The sequence below is a fragment of the Neoarius graeffei genome, chromosome 3 (assembly GCF_027579695.1).
Source record: "Neoarius graeffei isolate fNeoGra1 chromosome 3, fNeoGra1.pri, whole genome shotgun sequence".
Taxonomy (NCBI): domain Eukaryota; kingdom Metazoa; phylum Chordata; class Actinopteri; order Siluriformes; family Ariidae; genus Neoarius; species Neoarius graeffei.
The window spans coordinates 69,782,873-69,800,807 of NC_083571.1; the positions used below are offsets into that span (position 1 = coordinate 69,782,873).

Sequence of the window (17,935 nt, forward strand, 5' to 3'; positions counted from 1 at the left end):
GAGAGAGCGTGTGAGATGATGAGACAAACACAAATTTCAACACCAACAAAACCAGTTCAGACAGGAATCAGTCAGACTCTGGAATCTACTTCCTGTAATATCATCATGAAAACTTTAATTTCTATTAAACCGAATGTACATGATGTAAACATATCAGTGGTTTCCAGAATATGGAGATCATTTGTGACCAAAACAAAAGAAGGATGATTGAATTATGAGAGTCTCTTCATCACTGAATACAGCACGAAGGTTTTCTGCTCTTGATCATCATCCGTTATTCTCGAATCTTCTTCCTGTCAGAGACAACAGTATATTTCAGTCTCTGAATCAGGGGGAGATTTTATCACTCCTGTGGAACTCATGTGATTTTTCTTTAATGCTAAAACCACTGAAACATTTAACCTCATGATCATTTTCAACAGTTTTATTGAGATGTTTACCTTTTTAACTCTCTCTGCACTGCGAGCTGTAAATTCCACCTCACTGTAAGTCAGTTCCCCAAGTTTTATCAGAAGCTAAAGATATATGAAAAAAAATCTGATTCATGTTAATAAGCAGGGGAAAAGGGGAAAAATATACTAAACACAAAAACAGAAAGATCAGTTTCTTGCCTTCTTGTGTTTTCTCTTTAGCCAAACCCACACAGGGATGGATATTAATAACAGGAAAACTCCAGTAGATATCAGGACAGGGAGCAGTGAATGGGAACAATCAGTTTGTCCTGAGAACAATACGATATCATCATAAACATCGAAAAACAAATCTTCTCCATGTGACACACACATGGGCTGGGCAATGTGACAAAAATACCAAAACCCAATCCTCTCTGACGTACCTGAGTTATAATAACAGAGCTGTGGGGGCGTTGTGGCTTGGGTGGATGGGGCGTTGTGGCTTGGGTGGATGGGGCGTTGTGGCTTGGGTGGATGGGGCGCCGTGCCGTGGGTCCGGGGCCCCGGGTTCGATTCCGGCCTGGGGTCATTTCCCGATCCCCCCCCCCGTTCATTTCCTGTCTCTACACTGTCCTATCCAATAGAGGTGCAAAAAGCCCCCAAAAAATCTTTAAAAAAATAATAACAGAGATGTTGAGAGAAGTTGTTTTATTGCTGACAGGGTTTGCAGACACACAGATATAAGAGTTCCTGTTATTCTCTGGGTGTTGTATCTGAAGTGTGAGACTGAGGGGAACACTGAGATCTGTGTTATTGGTGATGGAGATTCTCTCATTCTCTCTGTACCATGATAACTTCACATCTTCTCCATTCTCCACAGAGCACAGGAGGAAACATGACTCTGTAGAAGACACGCTTCGGTTTCCTCTTTGATTTCTGATTACTGGAGCTGATACTGGAGCTGAGAAACAGAAACATGGATTAATAACGTGAGTCATGTAAAGCAACATGGAAATTAATGTTTGATTATACAGTTGTGGTCAGAAGTTTACATACAGTGACATGAATGTCATCTTGGATATGAATGTCATGGCAATATTTGGGCTTTCAGTAATTTCTTTGAAATGTTCTTTTCTGTAGCAGAATGATTCTACAGCATACATCTTTAATTAAGGAAAAACCACTAGAATTTGGTGCACAATTTTTAATTTTCTTTGGGTTTTCTGAAATCAACACAGTCAAAATTATAAATACAGGTTCAAAAATGTACATACATTCACTTAGACCATTTATTCACAGGTGCTGAAACTTCCAAAATGTCTTTTATCTTGCCAAAGCCGTGGTCTCTTAACCTTATATTAATGATGATGACTTGACTACAGCTGGTAGCTTCTCTGTGCCTTCATAAAAAGGTTTTGTTTACAGCACTCATTGGCTTGACCAACACGCAGTAAAATGGGAAAGTCCAAGGAGCTCAGTGCAGATCTGAGAAAAAGGATCGCAGATATACACAACTCCAGAATGTCTCTTGGAGCCATTTCTAAACACCTGCAAATTAGATCAGTTCACACAATTGTATCCAAGTTATTGTGAGGTGTAGTCACTTTGCCAAGACACTTTGCTTCAAGATAACTCAAACTGTCACCTTCAGCTGAAAGGAAATTGGTTTGGATGGTCAGTAACAATCTGGGAACCACCATGGCACAGCCCTGCCATGAACGGGAAGCTGATGGATCACTGTCTACAGTTCAGATCACCATGGACTAAGAGGCTGCTATCCAGGAAATAACCCCCTGCTCCAAACACCTTCAAGCTTAACTAAAGTTTAAAGCTGAACACACGGACAAAGAAAAAGCCTTCCGGAGGATAGCTGTATAGTCAGATGAGACAAAGATTGAGGTGTTTGGCCACAATGACCCCCATGTACAGAGGGACAATGCACCAGCTGGTGGTGGTGGTAGGATCATCATGCTCTGGGGCTATTTTGCTGCCAGTGGAACTGGTTCATTGAACAAAGTGGATGGAATAATGAAGAAGAATGACTACCTCAGAATTCTTCAGGATAAACCATCAGTAACTTGGATATGATTTGTGATTTACAACAGGACAATGAACCCAAATATGCATCAGAGCTGGTTGTGGAGAATAAAGCAGGTTAACATTCAGCTTAAAATAAGTCCTGACTTCAACTATATTGAAAATGTATGGACCATGCTAAAAAGTCAAGTTTGTGCCAAGAAAAAAAAAATTAATTGAACTTTACCAAGCCTACCATGAGGAGTCATGAAATATCCAACCAGAATTCTGCCAGAAGCTTGTTCATGGTAAACAAAAATGTTTGGTCACGTTAAATCTTGCAAAGAGACATTTGAACAATGTCTGTTTGTCTGTTTAGTCAAGCCTTTTGTTAATGGTGTTTATGTAGCCTGGCAAGCCAGACTAAATGTGAATATTTAGTCTGGCCTCGATCCATAGACATTTCCGACGGGTGTAGGAGGAACAACCCGCTGTCTTTCAAACTGTCTCTGTGTGTATAGGCCAACGCTCTGACCAATCAGCGCAACAGTGACTGTGACGTAGTCAGAGCGCGCAGTGGGGGGGACCTTGAAATAAATAATTTTTCAAAATGCGTATTAATTAATAAACAGGTTCTAGATATTAAGAAGTTTGGAGATAATCACCACAAGTTTGGAGTCTGTACCACATACTTAACATACACTCTTATTTTTTTCAAGTGTTTTTCAAGGGTTTGCTTAAACTGTTTTTGAGAGTTTTTATTTAGTGGTGTTTGGTGAAATAATTTCCCTTAAATTTAAAATAACGGGAAAATAAGAAAGAATCAAAAAGTAACGTTTCAAAGCTGTTTATTAATTCTTCGTACTGCACAAACTAGCCCCATCCTTTTGGCTATGAGCGGAGCTAGCTGGTAGATCAGACTTTTGCCATAGCCGGTCGGCAAAACAGCGAAAACGTCCTTCTTGAAAAGGAATGAGCGGAGAGCCTCTTCCTGCTCATGTTTCAATGAAAACTCCAAGTCTAATTCTTCTAAAACTGATTCCAAAGTGGAGTCAAACACGCGCTGTTCACTAGCGGTAGCCATCTTTCCTGTTGTGCTTTCTCCAGCGTTGCGCAGCTTTGTCATCACTCCTGCAAAAGCCCGCCCAAAGAATCAAAAAAAAAACCTTGCGTTGTGATTGGTGGGCACGATTTGATGCCCGGGGTGTTTTTGTTTATATGGTGCGAGGCTAGACCCATTCGCTAGGCAAAAATATTTTTGGCCACTAGGCGGGTGGGTCTAGTTTACTAGGCTAGTGTTTATGAGGTAAAGGTGTAGATCTGGAGGGTCCTCAGACATAGAGTGTTTTGGTAAACTGGGATGTATGGATGCTGTCAGTCCCCACTCGCTTGCTCACTCGAGTTTGTTGACGGTGTAGTGGCTGGCTGCTTTATGTCCCCGGGGCTCCCTCATGCCTGTGTTACCTTCTGGCTCTCCCCTTTTAGTTATGCTGTCATAGTTAGTTGCCAGAGTCCCTGCTTGTACTCGGTGCAATATGTATACTGTTCCTACTTATTCAGGTGACACTGGGCATACCTAACAACCTGCGTTTCTTTCCCTCCCCTCTCCCCCCCAAATCTGTCCCTCTGAGTTACATGGAGTCAACAGGAAATCGTTTGGTGGAGAGGGTGGAGACCTCGACTGGCTATCGTAGCCTGCAGGGAATCGGCCGTCGGACGTTCTGTCGCATGTCCCAGACCCGGTGAAATGTAGCTGAATTGTCTTGGCCAGCCCTAAGGGTCCCATCTGCATCTCATCATTGCTGAGGAGTGTGCTCCCATCACCCAATCAAGCATCCAGCCAGAGCAGGTCATGATATTTTTTTTTAAACCATATTAACATGCCATTGTTGTGTGTTATGCCTGATGTCAAGACTCTCATCTCTGCGATCCTACCACACAGATTTAGTACTTGTCATTTTTAGGGCATACCTAACATGTGTTTTCTCCCCCCCCCCCCCCAAAAATCTGTCCCTCTGAGTTACCTGTTGGTCCTGGGATTGAGATGCTGGCCTCTTCTGCTCCTCAGACCTGCTTGGTCCATCCTGGTGCCCTGTGTCTGATCGGAGTTTTATCACATCGCTCCTGTGAAGGACGGCCCCATGAGGACAGTTGAGGGTTATACCTGGAGAATGTCCTGGACTCTTACAGTAATGCTTTTATGGCTGAGGACTACAGTTGACTTGCTAACTTTAGGACTGCAGTTATCATGAACAGTTTTGCACTCAAGTTTCCATCAATGAAGAGTTTATAACATCAACGAAACTGTCTTCATGTTAAAATTGTTAATGTTATAGTCATGCTGTCTGTTGTTGCCCAAATGAGGATGGGTTCCCTTTTGAGTCTGGTTCCTCTCAAGGTTTCTTCCTCATGTCGTCTGAGGGAGTTTTTCCTTGCCACCATCGCCACAGGCTTGCTCATTGGGGGTAGATTAGGGATAAAATTAGCTCATGTTTTAAGTCGTTCAAATTCTGTAAAGCTGCTTTGCGACAATGTTTATTGTTAAAAGTGCTGTACAAATAAACTTGACTTGACTTGACTTGACATTTAACCCAAATATTAGGTGTGCTGTATGGATATTTCTGACCTTGTATGTATAATTTTGACACTGTGTTGTTTTTCAGACAACCCAAAGAAAATTAAAACTTGTGCACCAAATTCTAATGCTTTTTTTTTTATTAAAGATGTATGCTGTACATTCTGCCACAGAAAAAGAAGAGTTTAGAGAAATCATTGAAAGCCTAAATATTGCTATGACATTCATGTCACTGTATGCAAAATTCTGATCACAGCTGTACAACAGAAAGAAAAGCTTCTTATCTGCTCAAACATCTAAAAACTGTTCAGAATGCAGGTGACATACAGACATAAAAGCTGAAAGAGAGTTTATTCAGGCAAACTGACAGACAAATCTAAATTGTGATGCAGAAAACAGTGTCACAAAAACAGACATTGGTCAGGCGAGACACAAACAGGATGTGGGGGTCAATATCAGAAAGCAAAGTCCAAAACCCAGAATTAGCAGAACAATAAGAAAGGCTGGGTAAAGTCAGAAAACTGAAGTCCTGAAATACAGTACTGAACTGTGACAGGGTTCATGCAGGATTTTTGTGGAGACATTCAAGGACATTTCAAGGAGTATTAAAGGACCAAAATCAAAATTTTCAAGGACCACATCACAATGGGTCCAATCAGGATAATGAACATTTGATTGAACTTTTGAATGAGGAAAACTGGCGTTTTGGGTTGCAAAAACCTTTCCAAAATACTCCACAACCAGTTTCACAACCATGATATCGACATAGTTTGTGTTTATATTTAGTATTCTTTGCTTTTTGAGGTGTTTAGTTTTGGAATTTACAATTGTTAAAGTCACTCATGGTTCGAAGCTTGGTAGCTGAGCCTTTTGTTTCATTTGTTATTAGAAAAAGCGTGGCCTTTGCACGAGTGTTACATTTTATTCGTTTCTTTTATTTTCACTTGTTATATTTTAAAACAGATTTTGAAAACAATCGTTAGAAACACTGTCACTGATATAATTGAAATCTGTTACATTTCAACAACAAATTTAAACATGGAAAACTTTCTAAAAAAGTGTATACAGCAGAATTTGTTTGCAACAAACTGTCTCTATGTTATAGCAATGTAACCATTGCGGCTAAGTGATTTGGTTCACTCAAAATTAAAAATGTTAATGCTTGAGCTTCTTCTTTAGCACCTCAATTTTGTCGTTTAGCTCATTAGCCTTGAGTTCCATATCCTTTATTGTCCTCTTGAAGCTGTTAGCTTTTGTGACATGCACTATCTTGCGTTCTTGTTCTGCTAGTTCCATCAGCTTGTCAACACTCTCTTTCAGTTGAGATGAATCTTCGAGTATACGTCTCCTTCTTGTTTGCATAGCAAAAATTTCATCACTGACATCCTTGTTCATGTGCTCTTTCTCTCTGTTCTTGTGCACGCCTGCACGCCCAACAGGAGAATTCAATATGGCGCCAGAGAACCAAAGCGCATGTGTGAAAACACAGGAAGCCCAGAGTGTTCATTTTAAATGACAATCGTGTCATCGTTTTTCTATATTGATTTCGCTTCATTTCTCTAATTTTTCCTTTTTAATTTAATTTTTAATTATTACACCTAAATACACAGGAAGAATTTAAGTATTTTTTTCAAGGAGTATTTAGAATTTTTCAAGGAATTTTTCCTATTTTCAAGGAGTTTCAAGCGCCCTTGAAATGTGTTTTCAAATTCCAGCACTTTTCAAGGAGTTCAAGGACCTGCACGGGCCCTGTGTGAGACTGAAGTGATTGTGAGCAGGTGAGTGCAAACAGTGACGAGGAAACTGTGAGCGGTGAAGTGCAGGATGGGTTTTGTAGTCCATGGTGGCCATATTTGAAGGCCACTGTGAATTCTGGGAAGTGGAGACTTGCGTGTAAGCAGGTGCAGACGTGACAAAAACATGTATTCGTTATTTTTATTCACTGTTACAATTCCTGTTACACTGTTACAATTCGACTGTCGGCAGCACGGTGGTGTAGTGGTTAGCGCTGTCACCTCACAGCAAGAAGGTCCGGGTTCGAGCCCCGTGGCCGGCAAGGGCCTTTCTGTGCGGAGTTTGCATGTTCTTCCTGTGTACGCGTGGGTTTCCTCCGGGTGCTCCGGTTTCCCCCACAGTCCAAAGACATGCAGGTTAGGTTAATCGGTGACTCTAAATTGACTGTAGGTGTGAGTGTGAATGGTTGTCTGTGTCTATGTGTCAGCCCTGTGATGACCTGGCGACTTGTCCAGGGTGTACCCCGCGTTTCGCCCATTGTAAAGGATTTATTCTTGACCAAGAAGGCATTAATTTATTTTTGTGACCCTCTGTTCAGCTAGAACCAGTATTTTTGTTTAAAATTCCATTACTATTGTAAGAACACATTGCCCTGTGTTATCAAGAATAGGCTGTGCGTAATATTGATATCTTTGATATCTGTCTGAACATTCTATCAGAACATTCTGCTTATTGATATGAAATGTGTAAGAACATTCCAAGGTCTACCCACACTCACACACATACACACACACACACACACACACACTCTTAGGACTGGGACTGTTTTGGCCTCTAGAGGCCGCTGTTATTTCCATCTTGTCATGTTTGTTTTGGCCTTTAGAGGCCGCCACTGTGTTTTTATGTTTGTCTTCATTGCCTGTTTCCTGCCCCGCCCTGTTCCTTAATTAGTGTGTGTATATATACCCCTCTGTTTGTTCCCTTGTCATGGAGTCTTTTTCCTATGTTATGCCTGTTAGTGCTAGTTCCCTCTATTCCATGGTCCTTGCCTGTGTCTTTGTGGTTTTTGTACTTTGCTTTCTTTTTGGACCTTTTTGAATTTTGTTTTTACCATTTTTGAGATCTTCTGAGCGTTTGCATTTTTGCCTTTTCTTTTCTTATTTTTGGACTTTGAACTTTTGGATATTTTTTATTTTCCCTTTATCTTCTGAGCTTTTGGATTACTTTTGTTTTTTGCCGTGGATTGTACATTTTGTAAATAAACTTTTTGATACTTTTCTACTTCCGCCTCATGCCTCTGCACTTGAGTCATCCCCCTGGTGGCCTAGTGGGAGTTTGCTGGATTATCGAACCAGGTTCGAATCCCAGCAAAACCCTAACACACACACTCACTCACATACAGCCTTCATCCACATACATATAAAAGTTCTCTGTATTCTTTCGTTTTTGGGGGACTTGTGAATAAAGATTGTGAACTTATGGGGTTCCTGTCTTTCTTTGCGATTCACCCCAGAGCTCTGGCTGACACGAGGGGACCGATCTGCAAGATGGTGATCATTCCGGTTGGGGCAAGAGGAAGAGACGGTGAATCTCTGACCTAACAGTTTTGGGGGCTCATCTGGGATACTCCTGATTAGGTAAGAAATCCCTTTTATTTTAAGGGACTTCCGCCTGGTTGGTAGTATCCGAAAACCCATTTATCTCCGTGTGAGTTACCACGGAATGATTAGTGTATCCCCGTGAAGAGTTGCCACGGGATGATTAGTGCGCACGCGTCTGTGTGAGTTACCACAGAATAATTTATCTTGATATGGTCCTTTCGTGTCACCATGGGGGGGGAAGTTGTGTTAAGGTGCCCAGACCGGACCCTGAGGAAACCCTATGGGATTGGATGAATCGCTGTGGTTTAGCATTCTACACCAGTCCGTGGTTAGACAATTTGGCCGGCTGGACTGAATCTCAGCCTCAGTTTTTGACTTATCCTCGTGCAGGAACTTTTAAACCTCGGTACGGATGATTATATGACTAAAGGCTATTTAGAATGGGTCAAAATGAAACCAATATGGGATGATTTTCACAGAATTAAAAAAAATATATATATATCCTGATTTAAGTAACCTTTCATGCCCTGCTGATGGTGCTCCCAGCGTGCCTGCATCTCTGTATTTTTGGGACTATAAGGCTCACTTAAAATCCTTAAATTTTCTCAAAAATTGAGTGCGCCTTATAATCCAGCACGCCTTATGTATGATTACTTGTTGTGCTTACTGACCGATTTTGTGTGGTACAATGTGCTCAAAAATTTGTCAGAATGTGCAAGTACGACTTTGGTAAGCAACGAAGCCACTCCGCTCAATGGATATTTGGAGCATTACGGTACGCTGTGTCACTACCTGATCGGCCTTGTAACAGGACCCCTGAGCAGTCTACAAGACTACCTGACTGTAATGTCTAAACTAGTAATGCATTCATGTAAGGCAGCCCGGGCCTGGAGTACACGCTAGCAACAATATACCAATCAGAGCGGGTTGGAAGAGGAATGAATCAATAAGTGAGTGTATTTTTCTGTACCGGTATTTGTTGTTACAACTGAGTGGAATACAGTTTGATTTACCGGACTGTGTTTTGCTTAATGCGCTTTACAATCTGGTGCACCTTATGTGTGAACATAGACACGTTAATTCACAGTGCGCCATATAATCCGCCATATAAGCCTTATCGCCCGAAAAATACAGTATTTAAAAAGCGTTCTGCATCTGAATTTGCACCACATAAAACTTGTAGTGTGCACGTGCTCTTATTCCGCCTCTCGTCTCTAGGCAACAGTCACCTCACAAATCTCTGCCTCACAGGCAAACAGGCAGGCAGACCTGAAAACAAGCAAATGAAAATTCTGAACATATAATAGGCTAATCCTAACTAGCTTGTGTCCGTGGCGATTTTTTTAATTTACTGAAAGTGAAACAACAAGGATGGAGAAGTGGCTGACAGGTTCAGTTAGTATGCATCAGCACCACTCCTCCCATTAAGAAAAGTCAGTTTTGAGCAGAAGACAAGTGTAATCTGTTAAATCTAAAAGTTTTGTTCATTTCAGTTCATTAATGTTCCTCCTAATTTTGAACAATTTTGAACTATTGATATGAAATGTTCTGATTAACTGTTTGCTGAATTTTAAACCTCCATACTTTTGCCTTTAAAAACCACAGAGGATATGGAATGGATAGGCCTTTAATGTATTTAGTTAACCATAATTTTTTCAGCAAGAAACAGAGTTAACAAACGTTTACTTGAAGAATGTTGAAAAAAAAATGTCTTTCCAGTGGTGTTTATAAATCGGAGACTTGGGTTTATCTTTATTTAACCATTAAGAAAAATGTCAAATTATCATGAAATCACAATTTATGATACATTGGCTTATATAAGTATTCATTGTCCTTGAACCTTTCCACATTTTGTTGCACTGCAACCTGGAATGAAATGGAATTGACATGAAACTACACAAAATATGATTCAATATTCATGTGCATCCTGTTTATGTTAAACAGTACCCTCTCTCTGAAGTGAATTCTGGGAAGTGGAGTCTTGCGTGTAAGCAGGCGCAGACGTGACAAAAACATCCCATCTCATTATCTCTAGCCGCTTTATCCTGTTCTACAGGGTCGCAGGCAAGCTGGAGCCTATCCCAGCTGACTATGGGCGAAAGGCGGGGTACACCCTGGACAAGTCGCCGGGCCATCACAGGGCTGATACATAGACACAGACAACCATTCACACACTCATTCACACCTACGGTCAATTTAGAGTCACCAGTTAACCTAACCTGCATGTCTTTGGACTGTGGGGGAAACCAGAGCACCCGGAGGAAACCCACACGGAGACGGGGAGAACATGCAAACTCCACACAGAAAGGCCCTCGTCGGCCACGGGGCTCGAACCTGGACCTTCTTGCTGTGAGGTGATAGCGCTAACCACTACACCACCATGCCACCCGTGACAAAAACATGTATTCCTTATTTTTATTCACTGTTACAATTCCTCAGAATTCTAAATTCATTCAAAAATCATTTTCCAGGATGATTTGACCGACTGCATTCCTACAAGTTTGTACCTCCTTGGGCTCTGAGCTCTGATTGGACATTTTTGTAATTCTGAAGTGAGGAGACTGAACATGGACAGGAAGGAGACATGAAACACTTTTACTCACCGTAAACACTGACACTGAAAGTCCTGGATGAGAGACGTCCAGTAAGAACATGTAATAAACTCCAGAAAGGTTTCTGCAGATGTTCCTGATTGTTAAAGCTCAACTGATTCTGTCCAGCTGCAGTCGCTCTTTAAATCTCTCAATGATTTCTGTAACAGTTTTTCCATTAAACACCTGACTGATCGACATCTTTTCCTCTCCTTTCTCAGGTCCATAAAGCCACAGAATCTGAGCATCACTCTGAATTCCAGTTATCCCAGTATGGAGAGTTATAGTGGTTCCTTCCACTTCCTGCAGTGTGACCGTCTCGTCTCCAGCTGCACAGTAAACCTGCATCACAGATTCAGCTTCAGGTTCATCTTTACGCTCACAGACTACACTGTAGGTCAGATTATTATTATTATTATTATTATTATTATTATTATTATTGCACTAACGTGGTTCCCAGGCTTTTTTCAGCCATGGAACCTCCACAACAGACTAAAAATCCACTTTCACCTTCATGATGAACTTATTTGATAAAACTATATTTACAGCTACAGTTTCTTCTGTTGTGAAGGAAAGACAAACTTACAGCGCAGCAGGAGAAGAGTCCTGAGAGTCCTGATTTCTACTGAAATATTCAGCAGCATGTTTGTTCAGTTGTCCTCAGAGTCTTTATCAGTGAAGAACGTTGTGTTCAGTGGCGTTCTGTTGCTGCTGTACACAATGTTCCCTTACTGTTAGCTCGGCGTCTTTACTGTCCCACATTCATCAGAGCGCTGGGCGGACGTCCTGTCTCAGTGTGTTCAGTCTCTACACGCTCACTACATGCTTTCCTCTCACCAATGTCCATGTACATTTGATAGAAAACAGCTTTTCCAGATGGATTTAGTGGAGACGAGGTTTAAAATTCTCTCCTGTGTGTTCGATTCAATTACATTTACAAGATGTGTTGAAAACCCTGGAGAGAATAATTTCAGTCTAGTTCATGAGAATTTATGACTGTATAATATTACAGATGTTACATTTTAGAAATAGTGAGCTCATTCAAAGTTTTAGACGATCTGCATCTGGAGATTTATTCTGGAAAAAGATTCATCTGCGTCACAACATGAACAGTGAGTTTAGATCGGACAGAATAATCCCTTCTTTCGTCCTTTTAAGATGTCACAGGCCTTGTGTAAAATATTCAGATGGTGGTTTTTGCAGTATCAGGCCATCACCACTTCCCCTTTACTGTGTGTGAGACAGAGAGCTAAACACTGAGAACCAACCACAAACCTCTCCACCAACTAGAACAACGGTCATGCTTTTGTTTTTTCTTTTCTCTGTTCACAGCTAATAACTTTTTCTGTGTGTTTGGAGGTTGTGTACAGATCGTAGAAAAATAAACTTGTCAGTATTTATCTCAAACATTGAGGGACCTGAACACTTGTGAAAGCGAAAAGCACGACTCAGCTCTGTAGATTTGTGTCCCGTCAGTTGGATTCAGGGTTAAATATGAATCTTGAAATCAGATGCAAGATTTTTTCTGCATTTTGGAGAAATAAGTCAGTTTAAATGTTGCTTGTCCTGATGATATAATGAGAGAGCGTGTGAGATGACGAGACAAACACAAGTTTCAACACCAACAAAACCAGTTCAGACAGGAATCAGTCAGACTCTGGAATCTACTTCCTGTAATATCATCATGAAAACTTTAATTCCTATTAAACCGAATGTACATGATGTAAACATATCAGTGGTTTCCAGAATACGGTGAACATTTGTGACCAAAACAAAAGAAGGATGTATTGAATTATGAGAGTCTCTTCATCACTGAATACAGCACGAAGGTTTTCTGCTCTTGATCATCATCCGTTATTCTCGAATCTTCTTCCTGTCAGAGACAACAGTATATTTCAGTCTCTGAATCAGGGGGAGATTTTATCACTCCTGTGGAAGTCTTGTGATTTTTCTTTAATGCTAAAACCACTGAAACATTTCACCTCATGGTCATTTTCAACAGTTTAATTGAGATGTTTACCTTTTTAACTCTCTCTGCACTGCGAGCTGTAAATTCCACCTCAGTGTAAGTCAGTTCCCCAAGTTTTTTCAGAAACTAAAGACATTTGAAAAAAATGATTCATGTTAATAAGCAGGGTAAAAAAATCTATACTAAACACAAAAACAAATAAGTTTCTTGCCTTGTTGTGTTTTCTCTTTAGCCAAACCCACACAGGGATGGATATTAATAACAGGAAAACTCCAGTAGATATCAGAATCAGAAGCACTTTATTGCCAGGTATGTTACACACACGAGAAATTTGACTCTGGTTCAACTTGGCTTTCATAGTACAGACAGAAAAAAGTATAGAAAGAAAAAAAAAAACACACAGAATGAGAGTGAGTCTCACTGCACTGAAGTCCAGGGGGAGAATCGCGTTTCTACAGCGACGGCCTTGAGGCAGTGCTGGCTAGGGAGCTAAGATAAGATTGGAATTTGTTTAGACTTAAGATGGGTAGACGTGTCCTTTTTCGTCTAACCCGCTTGTCCATTCTGGCCACCAAAAAATGACCAGTTGATCAGATCCATAATTTCGATTCGGAGAGCAGTGCAGGAAGGGTCTCTCAGACAAGACGAGTCCGCAGAAGCAAAGCTGAGAAAATGAGAGATGAGAGGAAAAAAACACCCACACATTTCGCTCCTATCAGGACCAGACTGTGTAGGCATAAAAAAAAAAAAACCCTCAGCGCAGCATTCCGTGAAGCACGGAGAAGAATTAACACAACAATTACACAAAAATATAGAAAGTACGAGAGAGCAAAGTCCCGTGGCAGCCGTCTGCGGCGCCATCTTGGATGGAAGTTATCAGGACAGGAAGCAATAAACGGGAATGATCAGTTTGTCCTGAGAACAATACGATATCATCATAAACATTGAAAAACAAATCTTCTCCTTGTGACACACACATGGGCTGGGCAATGTGACAAAAATACCAAAACCCAATCCTCTCTGACATCTCATCTCATTATCTCTAGCCGCTTTATCCTCTTCTACAGGGTCGCAGGCAAGCTGGAGCCTATCCCAGCTGACTACGGGTGAAAGGTGGGGTACACCCTGGACAAGTCACCAGGTCATCACAGGGCTGACACATAGACACAGACAACCATTCACACTCACATTCACACCTACGGTCAATTTAGAGTCACCAGTTAGCCTAACCTGCATGTCTTTAGGCTGTGGGGGAAACCGGAGCATCCAGAGGAAACCCACGTGGACACGGGGAGAACATGCAAACTCCGCACAGAAAGGCCCTCGCCGGCCATGGGGCTTGAACCCGGACCTTCTTGCTGTGAGGCGACGGCGCTAACCAATACACCATCGTGCCGCCCCCCTCTCTGATGTACCTGAGTTATAATTACAGAGCTGTGCGATGTTGAGAGAAGTTGTTTTATTGCTGACAGGGTTTGCAGACACACAGATATAAGAGTTCCTGTTATTCTCTGGGTGTTGTATCTGAAGTGTGAGATTGAGGGGAACACTGAGATCTGTGTTATTGGTGATGTTGATTCTCTCATTCTCTCTGTACCAGGATAACTTCACATCTTCTCCATTCTCCACAGAGCACAGGAGGAAACACGGCTCTGTAGAAGACACGCTTCGCTTTCCTCTTTGATTTCTGATTACTGGAGCTGATACTGGAGCTGAGAAACAGAAACATGGATTAATAACGTGAGTCATGTAAAGCAACATGGAAATTAATGTTTGATCATACAGTTGTTGTCAGAAGTTTACATTCAGTGACATGAATGTCATCTTGGATATGAGTGTAATGGCAATATTTGGGCTTTCAGTAATTTCTTTGAACTGTTCTTTTCTGTGGCAGAATGATTGTACAACATACATCTTTAATTAAGGATTCCTACAAGTTTGTACCTCATGACTCCTTGGGCTCTGATTGGACATTTTTGTAATTCTGAAGTGAGGAGACTGAACATGGACAGGAAGGAGACATGAAACACTTTTACTCACCATAAACACTGACACTGAAAGTCCTTGAAGAGAGATGTGGAGTAAGAACTTGTAATAAATAAACTCCAGAAAGGTTTCTGCTGATGTTCCTGATGGTTAAAGCTCCACTGATTCTGTCCAGCTGCAGTCGCTCTTTAAATCTCTCACTGATTTCTGTAACAGTTTCTCCTTTAAACACCAGACTGATCAATATATTTTCCTCTGTTTTCTCAGGTCCATAAAACCACAGAATCTGAGCATCACTCTGAATTCCAGTTATCCCAGTATGGAGAGTTATAGTGGTTCCTTCCAGTGTGACCGTCTCGTCTCCAGCTGCATACAGTAAACCTGCATCACAGATTCAGATTCATCTTTTTGCATTTTGCACTAATTATTATTGTCCTACTGCTTTGCATCTATTACTTGATATTATGTCGCTAAAAATATTTGAAAGAATGAGGGAAATCTGTATACTGTATTTAAAAACTGTTGTATAATATTTTCCAGTATACCTCACAAATTGTGTCATCAGCAATTCAGTGTATGTATTGTTTTTTTTTTTATTTTCACTTTGTGTTAAATGTAAACTGAATTGGAGACAGGAAAACTGATTACATCCAACGTACAAACAAATACTGGAGTTTCAAAATCCCTACAAAAAAATGTTCACAGAAAGCAGCACACTTACAGCACAGCAGGAGAGGAAGGCTCATGTTTGTTCAAATATTCACCAGCATTTCCCAGGTTGTACTGAACGTCATTATCAGTGAAGAATGTTGTGTTAATATTCACTTTACTGATGTTGCTGCTGTACACAGCCTGCCCTTCCTGCAAGCTTGGTGTCTTTACTGTTCCTCATTTCTCAAACTACAGGAGCGGAAGTCCTGTCTCGGTGTGTGTGTGGGGGGGGTTTACAGTATCTTCTTTGTTTTTCTTTGGATCTGTCCTGGAGACGAGGATTAAAATTCTCACTTCTCTTTGTGACAGATTACTTTAACATGATCCAGAGTAAAACTTGTCCAAACAAGCAGAGGGACTGATTTTAGTTTCCTGAATCTTAATGATGGATTACACGTCATCAAATTATCCTTTTCCGTGACTGATAACTTTAACAATAATGCTCAGAAATATATTTCACAGCATAAAGTAGATGAAGAGGACCAAGTGACAAATATTAAATAATTTGTATAGCAGCCTCAGATTTTCTGAATGTTCTGCCTCCACAACCAGTTCATTTACTTTGAGCTCTGATTCCACCTTGTGGTCAAAGTCTGTATTGCACATTTCACACACTAATTTGATTACATTTCCTCGGTGAATTAAAGACATCATGCCGAGAATAGTTGGCAATAAATCCTTTAATAGATCCACTGACTCATCACTGACCAGAGCCATGAAATTATTCCTGTATGATTCATCTGTATGACCACATTTAAACAGTATGGAGGTAATTATACATTGACCTTCAAATCTACAAATATATAACACACAAAACACAAATAAAGACCAGAGTAATACACACTGATGTCTATACAGTATACTCATTCATAAAAAAAATCCAGTAAAAATCTCAGAAACAATGAAAAAGCAACAGTGTGTTTATTCCAGCAGCGAAACAGGCGTAAATAAATAAAGTTATCAGTCCCAGTAGAGCCATAGTACGACTGAAAGGAGAAAGATGACCTGAGGAAAACTGATTATTTCATTATATTTTATAAAATGCACCCAGATTTATTGCTGTAAGCAAAATGGCATCATCCCATCATGATAGTGTTTTGTCTTTAAAGTGTAACCCTTTGTTTAAATACAACAAAGACTTAGAGACACTAAATAATTTCTGAAAGTACAAAAATTAATTCTCATGAGTGTTTGTCTCTATCTTCCACTCCTCTTTTCCTGCAGTGACCTTAGAAACATAAAATAAAAATAAAGGCCTTACAGTAAATGAGAGTAAAATGTATACACAACAATGCCCACAAAATTGTTATTTTCTTAAATCATAAGAAACAAAAATAGCAAACTCCTTCATTCATCTAACATGGAGGGATGACAGAGTCAGAATGGATTCACAGGAGAGTCCGAGAGGAAACACAAAGGAGTCAGCGAGGAGTCCAAGGAGCGCCAGAGAGTCAAGGAGCATTCAAAGTTGCATCACAGGAGAGTCAGAGAGGAGTCAGAGGCAAGTCAAGGAGGAGTCAGAGAACTGTCACGGGAGAATCAGAGAGGATTCACGGGAGAGTCAGGGAGTAGTCAGAGAGGAATCACAAAAGAGTCACAGGATAGTCAGAAGTGTTAGAGAAGAGTCATAGGAGAGTCAGAGAGGAGTCACATGACAGTCAAAGAGAAGTCAGACAGGAGTCAGAGAGAGTCACAGAAGATTCACAAGAGAGTCAGAGCAGAATTAAAGAGAGGAGTCATAGGAGAGTCAGAGAAGAAGTGTTAAAGAGAAGAGTCATAGGACAGTCAGAGTCACAGAAGAGTCAGAGAGGAAATCAAAGAGTAATCACAGGGGAGACACAGTAGACTCACAAAGCCAGAGTTTGAGTCACTGATCTTCTGAAAGTCTGTTCTGGAAACGTCCACAAGCCTCAGATTGCACTCTCGTACGTCATCTGGGCATCTGGAGGTGACAATGTGCCCTGACTTACAGCTGTAATAAAAACACACAAACACTTAAAGGCCTGTATATCAATGTTTATGATGTTAAATTCAAAATCACATCAATTTATTCATCCATCCATTTATCTCGACATGTATCCATCATTCCATCTACAGATCTATTAGGCTATACATCCATTCATCCATCCTTCCATCTGTGAGCGTGTGTGTGTGTCTGTCTCACCCCACTCAGGGTTCTCAGGTTTCCTCAGTAGACGTGGTCCACACAAGCCAATGAGCAGCGCTCCGACTGGAGCAGTGATGAGGATGGAGAGAACAGCCACATTCAGCACGTTCATACCAAAACGCTGAAGCTCCTCATCCTGCTTCACACGTGCCATGTCCAGAGCCGTCGAGCCAATCGCAGCCTGCCAAGAGAG

The 17,935-nt window shown here is 40.9% G+C and overlaps 1 protein-coding gene and 1 pseudogene across 5 annotated transcripts in view; both read right to left on the reverse strand.

Moving 5' to 3' along the window:
• Positions 1-617: 617 nt before the first annotated feature.
• LOC132882593 (HEPACAM family member 2-like) lies at positions 618-11,257 on the reverse strand (annotated as a pseudogene).
• A 3,658-nt stretch (positions 11,258-14,915) lies between these two features.
• The window catches only part of si:dkey-162b23.4 (sodium/hydrogen exchanger 9B2), a 29,598-nt gene continuing 26,578 nt past the window's right edge, over positions 14,916-17,935 (reverse strand). For 3 of the 5 annotated variants that reach the window (XM_060917200.1, XM_060917197.1, XM_060917199.1), the window contains 2 exons: positions 17,740-17,923; positions 16,813-17,547 (listed from right to left, as the gene is read on the reverse strand). In XM_060917200.1, coding sequence (XP_060773183.1) covers positions 17,486-17,547; positions 17,740-17,923 — 246 coding nt within the window. In that variant the 3' untranslated portion in view covers positions 16,813-17,485. The other 2 variants (XR_009654335.1, XR_009654334.1) reach the window with 2 other exon arrangements.